Source organism: Ostrea edulis, chromosome 4 (assembly GCF_947568905.1).
Source record: "Ostrea edulis chromosome 4, xbOstEdul1.1, whole genome shotgun sequence".
NCBI lineage: Eukaryota > Metazoa > Mollusca > Bivalvia > Ostreida > Ostreidae > Ostrea > Ostrea edulis.
In genome coordinates this window covers 34,666,436-34,682,274 of record NC_079167.1, presented here as the reverse complement: position 1 = coordinate 34,682,274, position 15,839 = coordinate 34,666,436, and the positions used below count along the sequence as shown (strand labels likewise).

The window sequence follows — 15,839 nt, the reverse complement described above, 5'->3', positions numbered from 1 at the left end:
AATATATAGGTGGATCAAATGTCCAAAAATTAGGATGCTTTGATACAGCTCCCTCCGCGTGCTAACTTCGGGTTGTTTTTGTCCTGTTTTGGGTATAAATACTAATGTCAAAACTTTTTTGCTTCGCCCTCAAACACGGTCACGCCGTAAAACATATTATGGTTTTCTTAATTTCTCGCGTTCTTACCGGCGTTAATCTTGAAGAAGTTAGGTATATTTCTGTTATATCTTAGATTAAAGCTTAACCTGGAATTAGTCTATGAATTAGTCTATGAAAATAGCTTAGATTGAAATCCATCTTGCATTAAATGATGCGGATCTGTTGGGGGAAAAACCCATTTGTCTTTAACATTTATCTCAGAAAATAAAAATTAAAAAATAAAATCCTCCCACCCGCCCCATACTTTTTGCTGACCGTGGATGATATTTGGCCTAATATGAAGTGTATCTGTTTATGGCGAGAATACTTAATTCCTGAAAATATAAAAAAAAAAAAAAAAACCAGTTACTAGTACGTCATCAACAACAGATGAATGGAATGTTTGTGTTTCAATTCCTCATCATTCCTGATCTTATTTTATAAACTGTGACCCTACAGCTGTACATATCGTTTAAGACGTAGTTCGCAAGTTAGACACGTAGACTCAGGAAGTCTCCGCCTTTTCAATATTTATTGGGTGACCCCTCCCCTTTTTGCCGGAAATCTAGCTTAAAACGCTGATGTCTTCCAAGATAGACACCAACACATTTGTGTCAATAAGAAAATGAAAATGTACGTATCGATATCATGATATTTTATAGAAAAGTTTATAATTTTTTAAAACAAATATTTCACGTAATTAAATTGAATTTAGATAGAACTATAAAGGCTCAGCTTTCAATGGGATGTTATAATACCGATACATACATTATTTGTTTCAATAATAATAATACACTATTTCACAAATTTCTATAACAATCCTGGACTTCTGACATAGACCATTGCCAATACACACACGCATCCTCAGCAACGAAATACCCCTCTTCTACAGTATTTCTCCAACAAAACTCTACCCCAAAGAAGTTCCTCTTTGCATTTTTTTTTTTTACGAATTTCGACCACGTTGGGGGGGGGGGGGGGGTTGTCCCTAAACACTCCTATTGTAAATTGTATGTAAGATTACAATCTATCAAAATATAATAATTCCATTTAGTGACAGGTCTGCCCTGGAGGACTTTAAAGCCAAAATTTCCGCCAAAAGCTAAAATAGGGGAATCACGGTCGCTGTCTGTAAATTTGAAGGTTAACTTCAGCATCTCTAATGACAAATCTTTGTAAATTTGAAGGTTAACTTCAGCATCTCTAATGACAAATCTTTGTAAATTTGAAGGTTAACTTCAGCATCTCTAATGACAAATCTTTGTAAATTTGAAGGTTAATTTCAGCATCTCTAATGACAAATCTGTAAATTTGAAGGTTAATTTCAGCATCTCTAATGACAAATCTTTGCTTCAAATTGTAAATTTGAAGAATTCAAACATATATTCGGCAAAATACAAGCAAAAACTTTTTTAAAAAAGAGATTAACAAACAAATGAAAGTTGATGTATCAATGTGACTTTTTCCGGAAAAGTGCACTCTCCTATAAGTTTTTTTATTATTTGTAACCCTGAATTGATCCCTTTCTTCCATTTTGATTGGCCTTGCAAGAAACCGAAAATTAATAGGGGCTGTAAGTCTCGTTTCTCGTCACTTCCGGTGAAGCGTTTCCGGTGACAAACAAATCCGATTCAGTGTTACGAGTATAGAATATGGGCCAACTACACGTCCGAAAAACCAATGTTTATGAGTAAATCAGAGAACGCTGTGTACCTCAACCATTTGTCATGTCCCTGTTTAACAAGTTGGCGTGCATTGTCAATGCAGTGGTTCAAGTGTCGATGGAGAACAAGTTGTATAAAGTAGCCAGGTAACTGCAAGTATACGTATACCTTCATCTTCAACTTCATGAATGATTATTCGATAATTACGCAATTCATTTATACTTTTAATTCAACTTACTTCTCTTTACTAGGCCTATTATTGTTAATGATTGATATACAAATGTGAAATGTAACCCAGGTAGATAATTTTGTGATGTTACTAAAATTGAGGGGGGGGGGGGGGTATGGTTATATTATGGCCTATTACTTCACTGGTTTGGGTTTTTTTTGGGGGGGGGGGGCATTATCATTTAAGCAATTTGGAGAAATTGGTATTATTCAGATAACTTTATTATCTATGGCTTGATTAAGTTTGTATATATATAGCAAGAAATTACAGGGGGGGGGGGGGCAGTTCTTGTCTAAAGATATCAGGAGGCAAACGCCGGAGAGAGTAATTTCAGAGGCTGGTTCCAATAATGTGGTAGAAAATTTGTAGAATGTGTATCTTCAGTATAATTAACGCCTGTTTCCTGTTTACAGCCAGAAAGAAAAAAAGTTAAGCATCAGAAAATTCTTGAATTAATTTCTGAGGTCACCAATATTTTCTTTGTAATATTATTTCTCATGTACGCTTCACTGTACATTATACATAAACTTTTTCTTACATTTAGAATACAGGAAGAGTATTTACTCCCTCAAGTCCAGACATCCTTGCTATCATCAGATATAGGGCCAGCGTTTGTGCAATATGAATTATTCCGTCTCGATTGTTTGGACTACAGCCGACTGCATGCAAAATTATCCGGATCATCAAGAACATTGACAACGAACATTGCAAAGTGATGGAATTTTATTGCTGCAACTTGATTATTTGGACAACAGTTGACTGCAGAATTATTCCGGATCATAAAGGACTCTGAATGAACACATAACATTAACAGAATTATTCTTTTAATATTTCCATTCCTGAATGAATTCAAAATCAACATGTATTGATAAAATATACTTAGTAAAACAATAACAATCAATAGTGCATTTTTTATTTATACTAAACTATTTGACACACGAGTTTTATTTTAATCATACAGGACTTGCAAATAATAATAATAAATGAAGAAAACGATATTAAAATACCCCCCCCCCCCAAAAAAAAAACCAAAAAAAAAACAAAAACCGAGTGCTTAATTCCTGAAGATGTGAACATGTAGATCATTGTACTTAGCAGTCATTCCAGAAAATGTTTTAAAAATATTACGGTTGAATAAACAGTTATTAGAATTTAATATACTGTTTAATGCATCCCATGCACATATTTATCTTGGTAAATATTGGCTCGTAGACTGCTGGCATGTGGATTTTATCCTTTCGTTAGCCCCCTAGACGTAAATACTCCCCTGGCTAATATGTAACACAGTTCAACCTTTTTATAAGTCAACTGTCCTCTCAAGGATAAAAAGCCGGAATGTTCAAGGACACACATTGTTTTAATTGATCACAGGTGGTTTTCCAGCCTTGGGTTTTGCTGGAACTTTTCTGTGGAGTACATGTTGATCCTTATATTCAAAGTTGAAAAATAAGTGATTGCACCATTCGGTGTTACACAAGTCTCTGCTTTGACGGTATGTCAACACTTGCAGGAACTGTATGTCATGGCCTGGGTATCAAGGTGTCCGGGAATATTTCAAGAGAGTAGTCTCAATGGCATCGATCCATCTAACCTAATTAAAAAATTGGAAGAAAAATCATTTTCATGCAATACATTTCTCTTTATCTCAAGAAACTTATTGTAAGTCTTAAGTAAAAGCCATATTCTTGAGTTTAGTAAAACTAATAATTTTCTATACACAAACTGTATTTATACAATCTGAAACTGGTTTAGGGAGAGAGGATAGAAAAATTCAATGCGGATAGGGAGGGTTCGTTTAATAATAATATTCCCAGTAAACCATCAATACTGTTGTATCATGTTATCAAATCATACCCCTCCCATCCACCAAGTGCCAACCGAATCTCAATGAATCCACTTTCTAAAACATCTATTGTTTGATAATATCAAATACTATCACTTGTTTTGTAAAATTGTGTAAATATTACATTTATCAAGGTTTAGCTGCAATAATGTAGCCCTCTCCGAGCTTTTTACTCTTACCCCCCCCCCCCCCTTTTTCTTTTTAAAGGAGAGGGTTACATTATTACAGCTAAAGAAGGTCATGCACGCGCGACACCGATAAGAAATCAGTGATGAAGTTTTGTTGTACATGTCATGGAAAGAGTACTATTTAGCAGGACTACAGCTGCCGTGTCTAGGGATGTTTTTCGTAAAAATTCTCTCTATAGATCGTAAAATCATACTCCTCCCTCTATAAACATTTGATTTATACAATTCCAAGCGTGACTGCATGTGATGTACAACTGTGTACATCTTGATTTGTGGATTGTAAATAAATAAATGTAAATCTATTTAGTTATACTTGAGCGTATATGTAACTAAAGACTGATGATCGGTATATGAAGGCCCTACAGATGTGGTGACAAACAAAACCAAGATATTTATTATTTAATGAAAATCAAGTTTACTACCGGTATTAGAATGCATTATACTGACCTGCACAACTTTCCCCATAACGTCCACTTCTTTGCATCGACCAAAAAAACGATAAGAACTGCAGGATATTTCCAACTGGTATGATTTCATGCAAACCGTAAAGGTTTGTTTGTCACCGGAAGTACTCAAATCTCGCGTCATCTCGTTTGCGAGCTTACAGCCCCTATTAGGCTAGCATGATAGAAAGGTGTATATAGAAATTTCAGGTAAAAACTGTGTCCCAGAAGTAACTCGAAACTCTCCCATCACGGGTGTACAAAAAGTAGTACGGATGCATACTTCAAATAGTAAATCAACTTTAGATTCTCATTTAGCAGAACTTGAAGCTCAATGCAATGAAATATGATAGTTTGCTTCAAACTTTACGTTTTGATGGAGACCGATGGAAGCATTTTCTACCGGTATATTGGAGGAGATATGTATACGCGGCGAAACCTAACTCCGGGTGCTCTATCTTACCTTGTATTCACTTGTAGTATCAATTTAGTAAATGATTGAAATCAATTAACCTCAATCCTTGATCCGCGCTTGGATTCCATACTATACTAGAATCAGCTTCTTGATCCGCAACGTAGCGACATTATAAAAATAACATGGAACGGATCAAAAGGCTGATTTTAATGAAATTCTACCATACATTCAAGTCAAATCAAATCACTAACACTGCGTCAATTTTAAGTTACAATCATTTATTGCTGTAGTGGAATAACTGTAACAAACATAGTACAGTATGCAACATGCAACAGCAAAAAATAAAAACGATACTTACCACATACCACTGACCATCAAAGTAAACGGAAGTGGAAGAATAATCATAAAAAAGTACTTACGTGAGTACGATTTCTTCTGAGACTCCTTTTCAGGTTTTCATATTTTTAGCATGTTGTCTATAATAACCAAAATCAAATATGCCACAACATTGATGATATACAAGTAAACATTTCAAAGGAAGTTAACATCATATCTGACGGGAAGTTAACATCATATCTGAACGGAAATCTATAGATTTGATCTGCTTTGTCGTTTTATGATTTGGCTAAACCTAGAGTATCTTTATGTACTTATGTATGAGATAGAATTTTCATAAGTGTGAAGTCTGTGGAGGATGGGGTGGAGGTGGGGGGTTAACGCCGGATTAAATCAGTTCCTCCTGTGTTGTTTTTCGACTGAGTGACATTTATTACAGCCGAATCAAATCTTGGAAAAAGTCATTAACCGTCAGATATCATATATATATATATATATATATATATATATATACAAAGCACAGAAAATTTCACTTTGTTTGGATACCCACTTCCACCCCTACCCGGGGTTGAACTCACGACCTGAGTGGGTATCCAAATAAAGTGAAATTTTCAGTGCTTTATAATATGCTGTACGTTGTTACCGTTGAGACGAACACGGGGAATTTAACACAGTGGATGTAAACAGTTACATTGTGACGTCATATTAGCTGCAATGTGTTTTCTTCTCTCAAAGAAAGCAAAAACATAAAGGTTGAAATGATGAGAAAACTTGTCTGGAATTTGAAAACGTTTATCGTACTTTCTAACAATCTAATTATTTTAATTACGGGATTGTGAATGAAGTATACCGCAATGACGGCGACATTTTTCCAGAAGCATTATGGGTAATACTCATCTTTTTCAGTTGATGAAGAGCAAGTCACGTGACTCATATGTGTAATAATTGGAGCGAGCTCGTCGCGACGCGAGCTTTGCTCGCTATTAAATATTTCTTCACTTAGGGCAGTATTGTTCATTTAAGAGTTCATTGCTATTTCTGTGCTTTATATATATATATATATATATTTACATAATATATATATATACTATATATATACTATATATATATATATATATATATATATATATATTTACATATACATATATATATATATATATATATATATATATATAATGAATAGGGGTTTTGTCTGGATGGATCTTAGGATTGTGATTGCGCAGACAGTGAGGATGTATTGATAGACTTGATAATCAATGGTGTCCGACACAAGGAAATACAAGAGAGATTGTCAAGATATCACACTCAAGAAAGCTGTAGTACGAACTCTCATGTCATAGGCGCAAGTTAAATTCATGAGAGGAGAAGAAGTGCTAAAAATAGATACACATCCACATAAGAAGCACCCTTCAACGAACACTGCATGGCGCACCAAAAGTCCTAAAACTGGCAAACCAAAGATCTCCAAACAAAATGACAGTTCAAGTTGTTCAGACTGTGGTTGGAACATGAATATGGGAAGTGCCCAGGAATAGGAACCACGTGCAGTTATTGCAAACAACGAAACCACTGGAGGAAAGTGTGTCGCCGAAAGTTAAAGTCAGCAGACTCTGAGGGAGAGTAACTACTTACCATCAGTATGTGTACTTCCTTAAGGTCTGTTCAGAATGACAGATGGGATGTACATCTCGGTATCAAAGATCAGCAAGTCCGCTGCAAGATAGACACCGGACCAGCATACTTATATTAACTCAAATTAAAAACTTGAGAAAATGCAAGCTAGAAAAATCTAACAAGACACCGAAATAATTCAGTAACCATAAGATCAAACCGACAGGAATCCAGTGGGGATCCGGGTTACATGTAGAATAGGTCCTCAGTAGTAACCCCCGTGTTTGTCGTAAGAGGCGACTAAATGGGACGGTCCTTCCGATGAGACCGCAAAAACTGAGGTCCCGTGTCGCAGCAGGTGTGGCACGATAAAGATCCCTCCCTGCTCAAAGGCCATAAGCGCCGAGCATAGGCCTAAATTTTGCAGCCCTTCACCGGCAATGGTGACGTCTCCATGTCAGTGAAAAAAAATCTCTAGCAGGACGGTAAGCAACATATAATCAATAAAACCAACAGGGTCAATAACCTTACCTGTTGTCTACTGTGATCGTAAAATTAACGTTCACTATGAAGTAGTCGACTTAGATCAAGAGATTGAATATCATCAGAGGTTGATACGCAAAGCCAACCCGAGTCACAGACCCATGTATCAGCCGTGAGTGATATTACAGGAAGCGCACAAAGTGAACTCTAGGGATTTTCCAGAACTCATAAAAACTACAGGAACATTACTAGGAGAGTACCGACTTAGTATTGATGAATCAGTACCAGCAGCTATTCGTCCTGTAAGGAAACTCCCAGCAGCCATTAAGCCCAAGGCAGTCGAGAAGCTGAGGGAGATGGAAGGTAATGGCTGCATTACAAAGGTGTACAGGCCAACAAAATGGGTCAACTCAATGGTAGCCAGTGTAAAGGGAGAAAACATACGTATTTGTATAGATCCAAGAGACTTGAATCGTGCCATAAAACGGGAGTACCACCCTATAAAGACAATTGAAGTTGTTATATCAGACATACCAAAAGCCAAAATATTTCGGTATTAGATGCAAAATCGGGATTTCTGCAGATCCAGCTTGATGAGAAGTCATCATACTTAATAACGTTTAATACACCGATAGGAAGATTTCATTGGCTACGTCTCCCTTTCGGAATAAAATCGGCACCAGAAATCTACCAGAAGATCATGGATAACATATCTGGAATCCAAGGTATATCTGCCATCATTGACGACATTCTCATAGCAGGAGAGACGCTGGAGGAGCATGATGCCATACTCAGAAAAGTGGTGGAAAAAGCAACTACATGTAGCTATAATTTAAAATTGAACTTTGACAAATGTAAAATTCGCAAATCCAGTGTGCCGTATATAGGTCATATAATGTCAGATCAGGGACTCAAACCAGATCCTGGCAAAACCAAGGCTATACTTAATACACCAGCTCCACAAGACAAGGAAGTCGTCCGCAGGTTCCTTGGACTTATCTAATACCTGTCAAACTTCATTCCAAACCTGGTTGATTTGGATGAAAGGTGAAGATAACGAACAGTGATCAATCTCACAACTTCTATAAGCAATACAAAGTAGATAGTCGGGAAAACACGGACCCCTGGACACACCAGATGCTTTTCTTAGAATCCTTCTTAAATGTAAAACTTATACGGTACCAATTTTGATGCACCAGATGCGCATTTCGACAAATAATGTCTCTTCAGTGATGCTCAACCGAAATGTTTGAAATCCGAAATAACTATGAAGTTTTAGAGCTAAATATAGCCAAAAACAGCGTGCCAAAAAAGTGGAGCCAAATTCGTCCAAGGATAAGAGCTATGCATGAGGGAGATAATCCTTAATTCTTAAATCTGATGTGGAATTCCAATGGAACCATGAACAGGAGAGAAGTTTCCAGAGACTCAAAGAAGCATGTACCAATCCACCATTGTTAGCTCTATTCAATGTCTACAAGCCGGTTGAGATCGAATGTTATTCGGGTAAAGACGACTTGGAGCTGATTTGATACAAGAAGGTCGTGCAGTAGCTTATGGTTCCAGAGCACCTACTAAAACAGAAAAACGGTATGCACAGATCGAGAAGGAAATGCAAGCAATTGTATACAGTTGCCAAAATTCTACAACTACATTTTCGGTAACAAGGTCACAGTGTACAGTGATCACAAGCCTTTAAAGACATTATTCAACAAATCCTTACTGTCAGCTCCTATGAGGATACAAAATATGGTGATCAAACTGCAGTGGTATGACATCACCGTAACGTACAGGAAGGGAACTACCATGTGTATTTCAGACGCTTTATTGAGGGCCTACCTACAGAAAAGCGAAAACGATGACAGTGCTAAAGCAGATATGATCTGTAATTCTGTACGTTATCCATAACACCTGAAAAATACTCGGAAGTGCAGAGATCAACAAGAATTGAGCTTGAAACTCTCATGAGTACCACACAAACAGGATGGCCAGACACAAAGAATGACTCTCCATAAGTCAGACAAAACTTTGACTCGAGGGATCAGCTATCCGTACCTGACAGCATCGTGTACAAGGGCAGCCAAATAGTCATTCCACCCAGTACGCGTAAAGAGATGCTTAAAGACCTAAAAAAAAAAAAAAAAAAACCACCTTACGGTTTTCCGGGCATTCGGGGGAATAATCACCTCGATCGACGGAGACGTGTCTGGAGTTTCTTCTTCCCTTTCTACTTTCCAGTCTGTATCCCAGTCCCATCCGTTATATGCAAATAATGCACGGATTGCCGCTAATTTTTCCTCAGAGAGACTTGCAGAAATTTTGGAGGTCATTCTCGTTCGATGAGGAAGGCGGCAGTCATCAATTTCCTAGGTGCGAGTCAATGCTATCAAAACTCAGGTATACCGGGGCTTTCCTCGAGATCTAAAGACTGCCGGTCATCAGTAGCCGTGATTGTTATCAAAACATCTTTCTCAGGTAGCTGTAGACCATGGTCTCTGCAAACGTCAATCAACCTAAGCTCTATTGTTAAAAGTTTGATTGACCGGCGGCTTATCATTGAACACGACACAGGTAAAATTTGGGGGGCGTTAACTTAAAGTTGGGTCTTTATCCTCATACAGAAGTCTCATCTGGGAATAGTCAAGTCAAAGAGCCGTGCCAGAAAGATCATGTATTGACCAGCCATGAATGCTGACATAGAACAAGCTGAAAACAACTGTTCGTTATGTGCAGATGATAAAAAAAAAAAGAGAGAGGGAACCTCTTATGCCAACACCAGTTCCAGACCTGCCTTACAGCCACGTTGGAACCGATGTCTTTGAATATGAGTGAAAGAAATACCTTATTCTAGTGGACTATTATTCAAAGTACATTGACGCTTATGAACTCAAGTCAGAGACAACAACAGCGATAATAGAGGCCCTGAAAACAGTTTTTGCCAGCCATGGACTTCCAGTAATACTTCGTTCCGACAATGGACCACAGTTCAGTTCCAATACCTTCAAGAAATTCTGTTCAGACCACGGAATCGAACACGAAAGAAGTAGTCCCCACTTCCAAAGCTCAAATGGCGAGGCTGTGAGAGCAGTACAAACCACAAAGTGCTTATGGATGAAGTGTGAAGACAAGCAGCTTGCTCTCTTCGGCTACAGGACAACATCACTGGAAAACATCCATCTGTCACCAGCTCAACTCTTAATGGGACGCAGACCAAGAAACGCATTACCAGCATCACAAGATCTGCTCAAGCCGAGAACACACGACCTCACCAACAGGAAAACAACACTTATATACACAGAAAGCCAAACAGAAATTTTATTATGACCGTGTCAAGTGTCAAGGAGTTGTCCCCCCCCCCCCCCCCCCCCCCCCCAGAAAGTGGTGCAACGGTCAGAATGAAAACACCCGGCTCGAAATCCTTATCTTTAGGAATCGTTGTACAGAAAGCCGACAAACCGAGATCTTATTTGGTGAAGAGTAATGGGATACTTTACCGGAGAAACCGTGTTCATCTTCACAAATCAGATAAAACCTCTCAGGCCAATCCTGCTAACCACAACGATGCACTTCAAACCAGATCTGGACGAGTCGTGAAACCTCCAGAGACTTGTGAAGTGCTTGTAAATAATTCTGTTCGTGATTTAGAATAGTTTTAATATTAGTTGCATGTTTATTCAGCAGCGTGCGGTGTTTGGGGCACAATGATCCCCGTGCAGCTGCCAGAACATAAGTTCTTAGGGACAAGTTAATGTTATAATTCTCCTGTTTATTTTGAGTGTTTGAAGTGAACTCCAGTCTTTTGCCATGAACTGTTTCAAGTTATATTTCATCCAAGTTTGCAATTAATACATGTATCAGTATGCCAAATGACTAAATCTATCCAAAATTATAGTGAGGGGGTGTAATGTATTTCTATGTACGACTTATTTAGTAATGCATGTTCGAGTTAGGTGGCAGGGGACAGTTTCTTTGGTTTTGAAACATGTGGATAGGGGGTATACACCAAAGTCAGATTATGACAGACTAATGAAAAATCATATTTTCCTTTTATGTCAATACTTGTATTTCATATTAGTGTAGTTAATAAATTATGACCCTAAATTACATGTCATCTATAAATATTGGTGCTGATGCACAAAACATGCTCTGAGCAGGTTCCCCTTTTTTGCTTTGATTTTCCCTCATTTGGGCTAATCCGCACCACCCCCCACACCATCACAGTACCAAACATGGGGATTTAGACACTGTGCACAATCAAGAACCCTATCTGCCCTTCTCAAAAATCTACCTCTCATATGGGGCCATCCACCTTCCCTCACAGCTACAGACCTTTTGCTAGACCCTGCATGTTTTCACCAGAATTTCTTCAGCAACTGACCACGTGTCTTAGTTTCGTATTTGCACCATCTATATGCTAGGAATCATGGTGACACCTACATGTTGTATATCAACATTTTTATTAAGCACTCAGCTACATTTGACATGCATCCTAAAATTATTGTATACATTTTTACACATGCAATATCACTTCAAATATGGGGTATTTCCATTTTTTGAAAAAGTTGACGGGCCTATAGTGCGAAACTGTCCCCTGCTACCTTATCTATTTTGATTGTATTTATCGCCAAATTGGTGTTTCTGAATAAACCCAAGTTAACTACATCTTAAAGGTGTCCGACTATACCACATGCGACTTGAACATTACAGACGGTGTTTTTGAAAGATACCTGAAAGAATTATGTAATACTAGATGAAACTCCGCGCAAGCGCGTGAAGTCACAATTAAATAATATTGCAGAGAGAAAGGACGTTTTTAATGCGTGTTTGAATTGTTGCGCACATGAATTGAATGAACGACATCTTTAATTGAAATGAATTTAAGAACAATTTTTCAATAATTGAGTGCATTAGTCTTGTTATATCTATTGATATCATATACAGTAAATAAAACTTGATTATTAGAAAGTCACTTGGAGCTCCAAATTAGATGTTCCTTAGTGTAACATATATGATCTCTCTCCGTATTGAAAATTAGATAATGATATTACGAATGCAATTGTAATCCGTCATGCCGAATAGTTGATAAAATGCTAAATAAACGGCAGTCGTTCATGATTTCAAAATGCTATGTTGTAAACAGTGGCCTGATTTCTTGGACAATGTCAGGTAGTGTACAACCTAATTTCAGTGAAATGTTTTAAATTTATAAGGCACAAACTTCCCAGAACAGTCCCGGACCGTTCGATATCTGACATATTGGACAGTTTTCGACTCATTACTTAAATGTACTTTCAAGATCTGTGTCATCATATTACATGTTCAACCAAAATAGAAACTTTTTTATGTTTATCCATTTTGTTTGTACTTATCAGTAACTATTATTAAATTATTACAAAAAGTTGTAATGAAAGAGCAGAGAAAGAAAGAGAATTTAAACTGGAGAAATTAAGATTGTAGCGTGCAACCGTGTTTTCTCAATTTAGGCTCAGCTACTTGTTCAAAATATTGATTAGCGATGTGGGACCTCTCTATGGCAAGCCCTTTTACTATTTATTCGTAAAATAAGATATCTCTTTAAATGAGAGAGATATCTCTATTGGTTAAAGAAGATATCTCTTTAACCAAAAGAGATATCTCTTTAACCAAAAGAGATATCTCTTTAAACAAATGAGATATCTCTTTACGCTTGGGAGATATCTCTTTCTATGTGAGAGATATCTATCAAAGCTAGAGAGCTATCTCTCAGAGAGAAAGATATATCTCTCTAGCGTAAAGAGATATCTTTCTATCGATGTAAAAAGAGATATCTCTTTAAGTTAGAGAGATATCTCTTTAAATTTTCAAAAAGAGATATCTCTTTAACCTAAAGAGATATCTTTTTAGATCCCCCGGTGATCATAATGACTTCTCCCTGTTGCATTGTCATTCAAATGATGTAACCCTATTTTTTAACCAAGCAAAATACTTCTAGTGTACAAATGGCGGGAAAGGTTGAAGAGGTGGTTGGGGTAACATTGTCAAGTTGCGGCGAGGCGAAATCTAGTCTAGCTCGCATATTTCATTAATTTATTGTCTTTGTTTTTTGTTACTTGTATACATTTCACATGCGGTAAAAGCAAAATCTTTTTGTAATTATTTTTTGTTTGTTTGTTTTAGATATCTGATTAATTTCTCAATCCACATATGACAAGATCTGCTATTAGGCATCTTGATATGCCATCAATTTTCAGATATCACCCTTAAGGAAGTCAGCTACTTATGCATTTTGATTCCAGGTAACCTGAAATTTCAAGTTTTCTACCAATATTTTAAGGAACTCTGAGTTTGTATTAGATATCTGACTAATTTACAATTATCAAAGTGAAGAAGAGTGATATTAGGTATCTTGACATGCCATAAATGTCCAGATATCATGCTTAAGGAAGTCAGCTACTTATACCTTTTGATTCCTGGTATCCTGAAATTTCAAGCTTTTCGTAAATATCTCAAGGAACTCTGTGTTTGTACTAGATATCTGACTAATTTACCATTATCCACGTGATCAAGACTGATATTAGGTGTCTTAATATCTCATCAGTTTGCAGATATCACCCTTAAGGAAGTTAGCTACTTATACCTTTTGATTGTAGGTAAAATGAAATTTCAAGTTTTCTACCAATATTTTAAGGAACTCTGAGTTTGTATTAGATATCTCATTAATTTACAATTATCCACGTGAAGAAGACTGATATTAGGTGTCTTGATATACCATCAATTTTCAGATATCATGTTTAAGGAAGTTAGCTACTTATACCTTTTGATTGCAATTAAACTGAAATTTCAAGTTTTATCAAATATTTTAAAGAACTCCGTGTTTGTTTTAGATATCTGATTAATTTCTCAATCCACATATGACAAGATGTGCTATTAGGCATCTTGATATGCCATCAATGTTCAGATATCGCCCTTAACAAAGTCAGCTACTTATACCTTTTCATTCCTAGTAATCTAAGTTTTCCGTACATATCTTAAGGAACTCTGCGTTTGTAATAAATATATCATTCATTTACCATCTCACATATGACAAGGTGTGATATTAAGTAACTTGATATCCCATCAATTTTCAGATATCACGAGTAAGGAAGTCAGCCACTTATAGCTTTTGATTCCTGATAACCTGAAATTTCAAGTTTTTCATATTAAATATCTTAAGAATCTCCTTGTTTGTATTAAATATCTGACTAATTTACAACTATCCATGTGACCTTATGTTACCTGGAATCAAAAGGTATAAGTAACTGACTTCCTTAAACGTGATATCTGAAACTTGATGGCATAATAAGATACGTATTATCACTCCTTGTCATATGTGAGATGGTAAATTAATGATATATCTAATACAAACGCAGACTTCCTTAAGATGTGTACGGAAAACTTAATATTAGTCAGATATCTAATACAAATACAGAGTTCTTTAAGATATTTATGAAAAACTTGAAATTTCAGGCTACCTAGAATCAAATGGTATAAGTAGCTGACTTCCTTAAACGTGATATCTGAAAATTGATGGCATACCAAAATACCTAATATCACATCTTGTCATGCGTGCATTGGTAAATTGATCAGATATCTAAAACAAACACGGAGCTCCTTAAAATATTTTCTAAAAACTTGAAATTTCAGGTTACCTGCAATCAAAATGTACAAGTAGCTGACCTCCTCAAGCGTGATATCTGAAAATTGATGGCATATCAAGATACCTAATATAACTCCTTGTCATATGTGCATTGGTAAATTAATCAGATATTTAAAACAAAGACGGAGTTCCATAAAATATTTTCTAAAAACTTTAATTTTCAGATTACCTGCAATCAAAAGGTATAAGTAGCTGACTTCCTTAAGCGTGATATCTCAAAATTAATGGCATATAAAGATATCTAGTATCACTCCACTTCACATGGATAATTGTAAACTAGTCAGCTATCTAATACAAACGAGGAGTTCTTTAAGATATTTATGAAAAACTTGAAATTTCATGTTACCTGGAATCAAAAGGTATAAGTAGCTGACTTCCTTAAGGGTGATATCTGAAAATTGATGGCATATCAAGATACCTAATACCATTCCACTTCAAATGGATAGTTGTAAATTAGTCAGATATCTAATTATACAAACAAGGAGTTCTTTAAGATATTTATGAAAAACTTGAAATTCCAGGTTACCAGGAATCAAAAGGTATAAGTAGCTGACTTCGTTAAGCATGATATCCGAAAATTCTTGGCCTATCAAGATATCTAATATCACACCTCTTCACGTGGATAGGTGTAAATTAGTCAGATATCTAATACAAATACAAAGTTCTTTAAGATATTTATGAAAAACTTGAAATTTCAGGATACCAGGAATCAAAAGGTATAAGTAGCTGACTTCCTTAAGGGTGATATCTGGAAATTGATGGCATATCAAGATACGTAATACCACTCCACTTCACATGGATAGTTGTAAACTA

At 36.4% G+C, this 15,839-nt stretch overlaps 2 protein-coding genes across 3 annotated transcripts in view; one reads left to right on the top strand and one right to left on the bottom strand.

The window, feature by feature from the left end:
- LOC125668285 (uncharacterized) overlaps positions 1–5,502 on the bottom strand; it is a 174,248-nt gene extending 168,746 nt beyond the window's left edge. Inside the window, exons 1-2 of one of the 2 annotated variants that reach the window (XR_007367526.2) lie at positions 5,341–5,502; positions 2,738–3,623 (exon numbers count right to left, since the gene is read on the bottom strand). The gene's annotated coding sequence lies outside the window, so the exon portion shown is untranslated. Of the gene's footprint in view, positions 1–2,737; positions 3,624–5,340 lie in introns of those variants that run through there. The other variant, XM_056162491.1, reaches the window with a different exon arrangement.
- Positions 5,503–9,100: 3,598 nt separating this feature from the next.
- On the top strand, positions 9,101–10,675 carry LOC130053788 (uncharacterized protein K02A2.6-like). The gene is made up of 2 exons (XM_056161359.1): positions 9,101–9,236; positions 10,203–10,675. Exons 1-2 carry the CDS (start codon positions 9,101–9,103, stop codon positions 10,673–10,675), a joined length of 609 nt encoding a protein of 202 aa, XP_056017334.1.
- Positions 10,676–15,839: the final 5,164 nt, after the last annotated feature.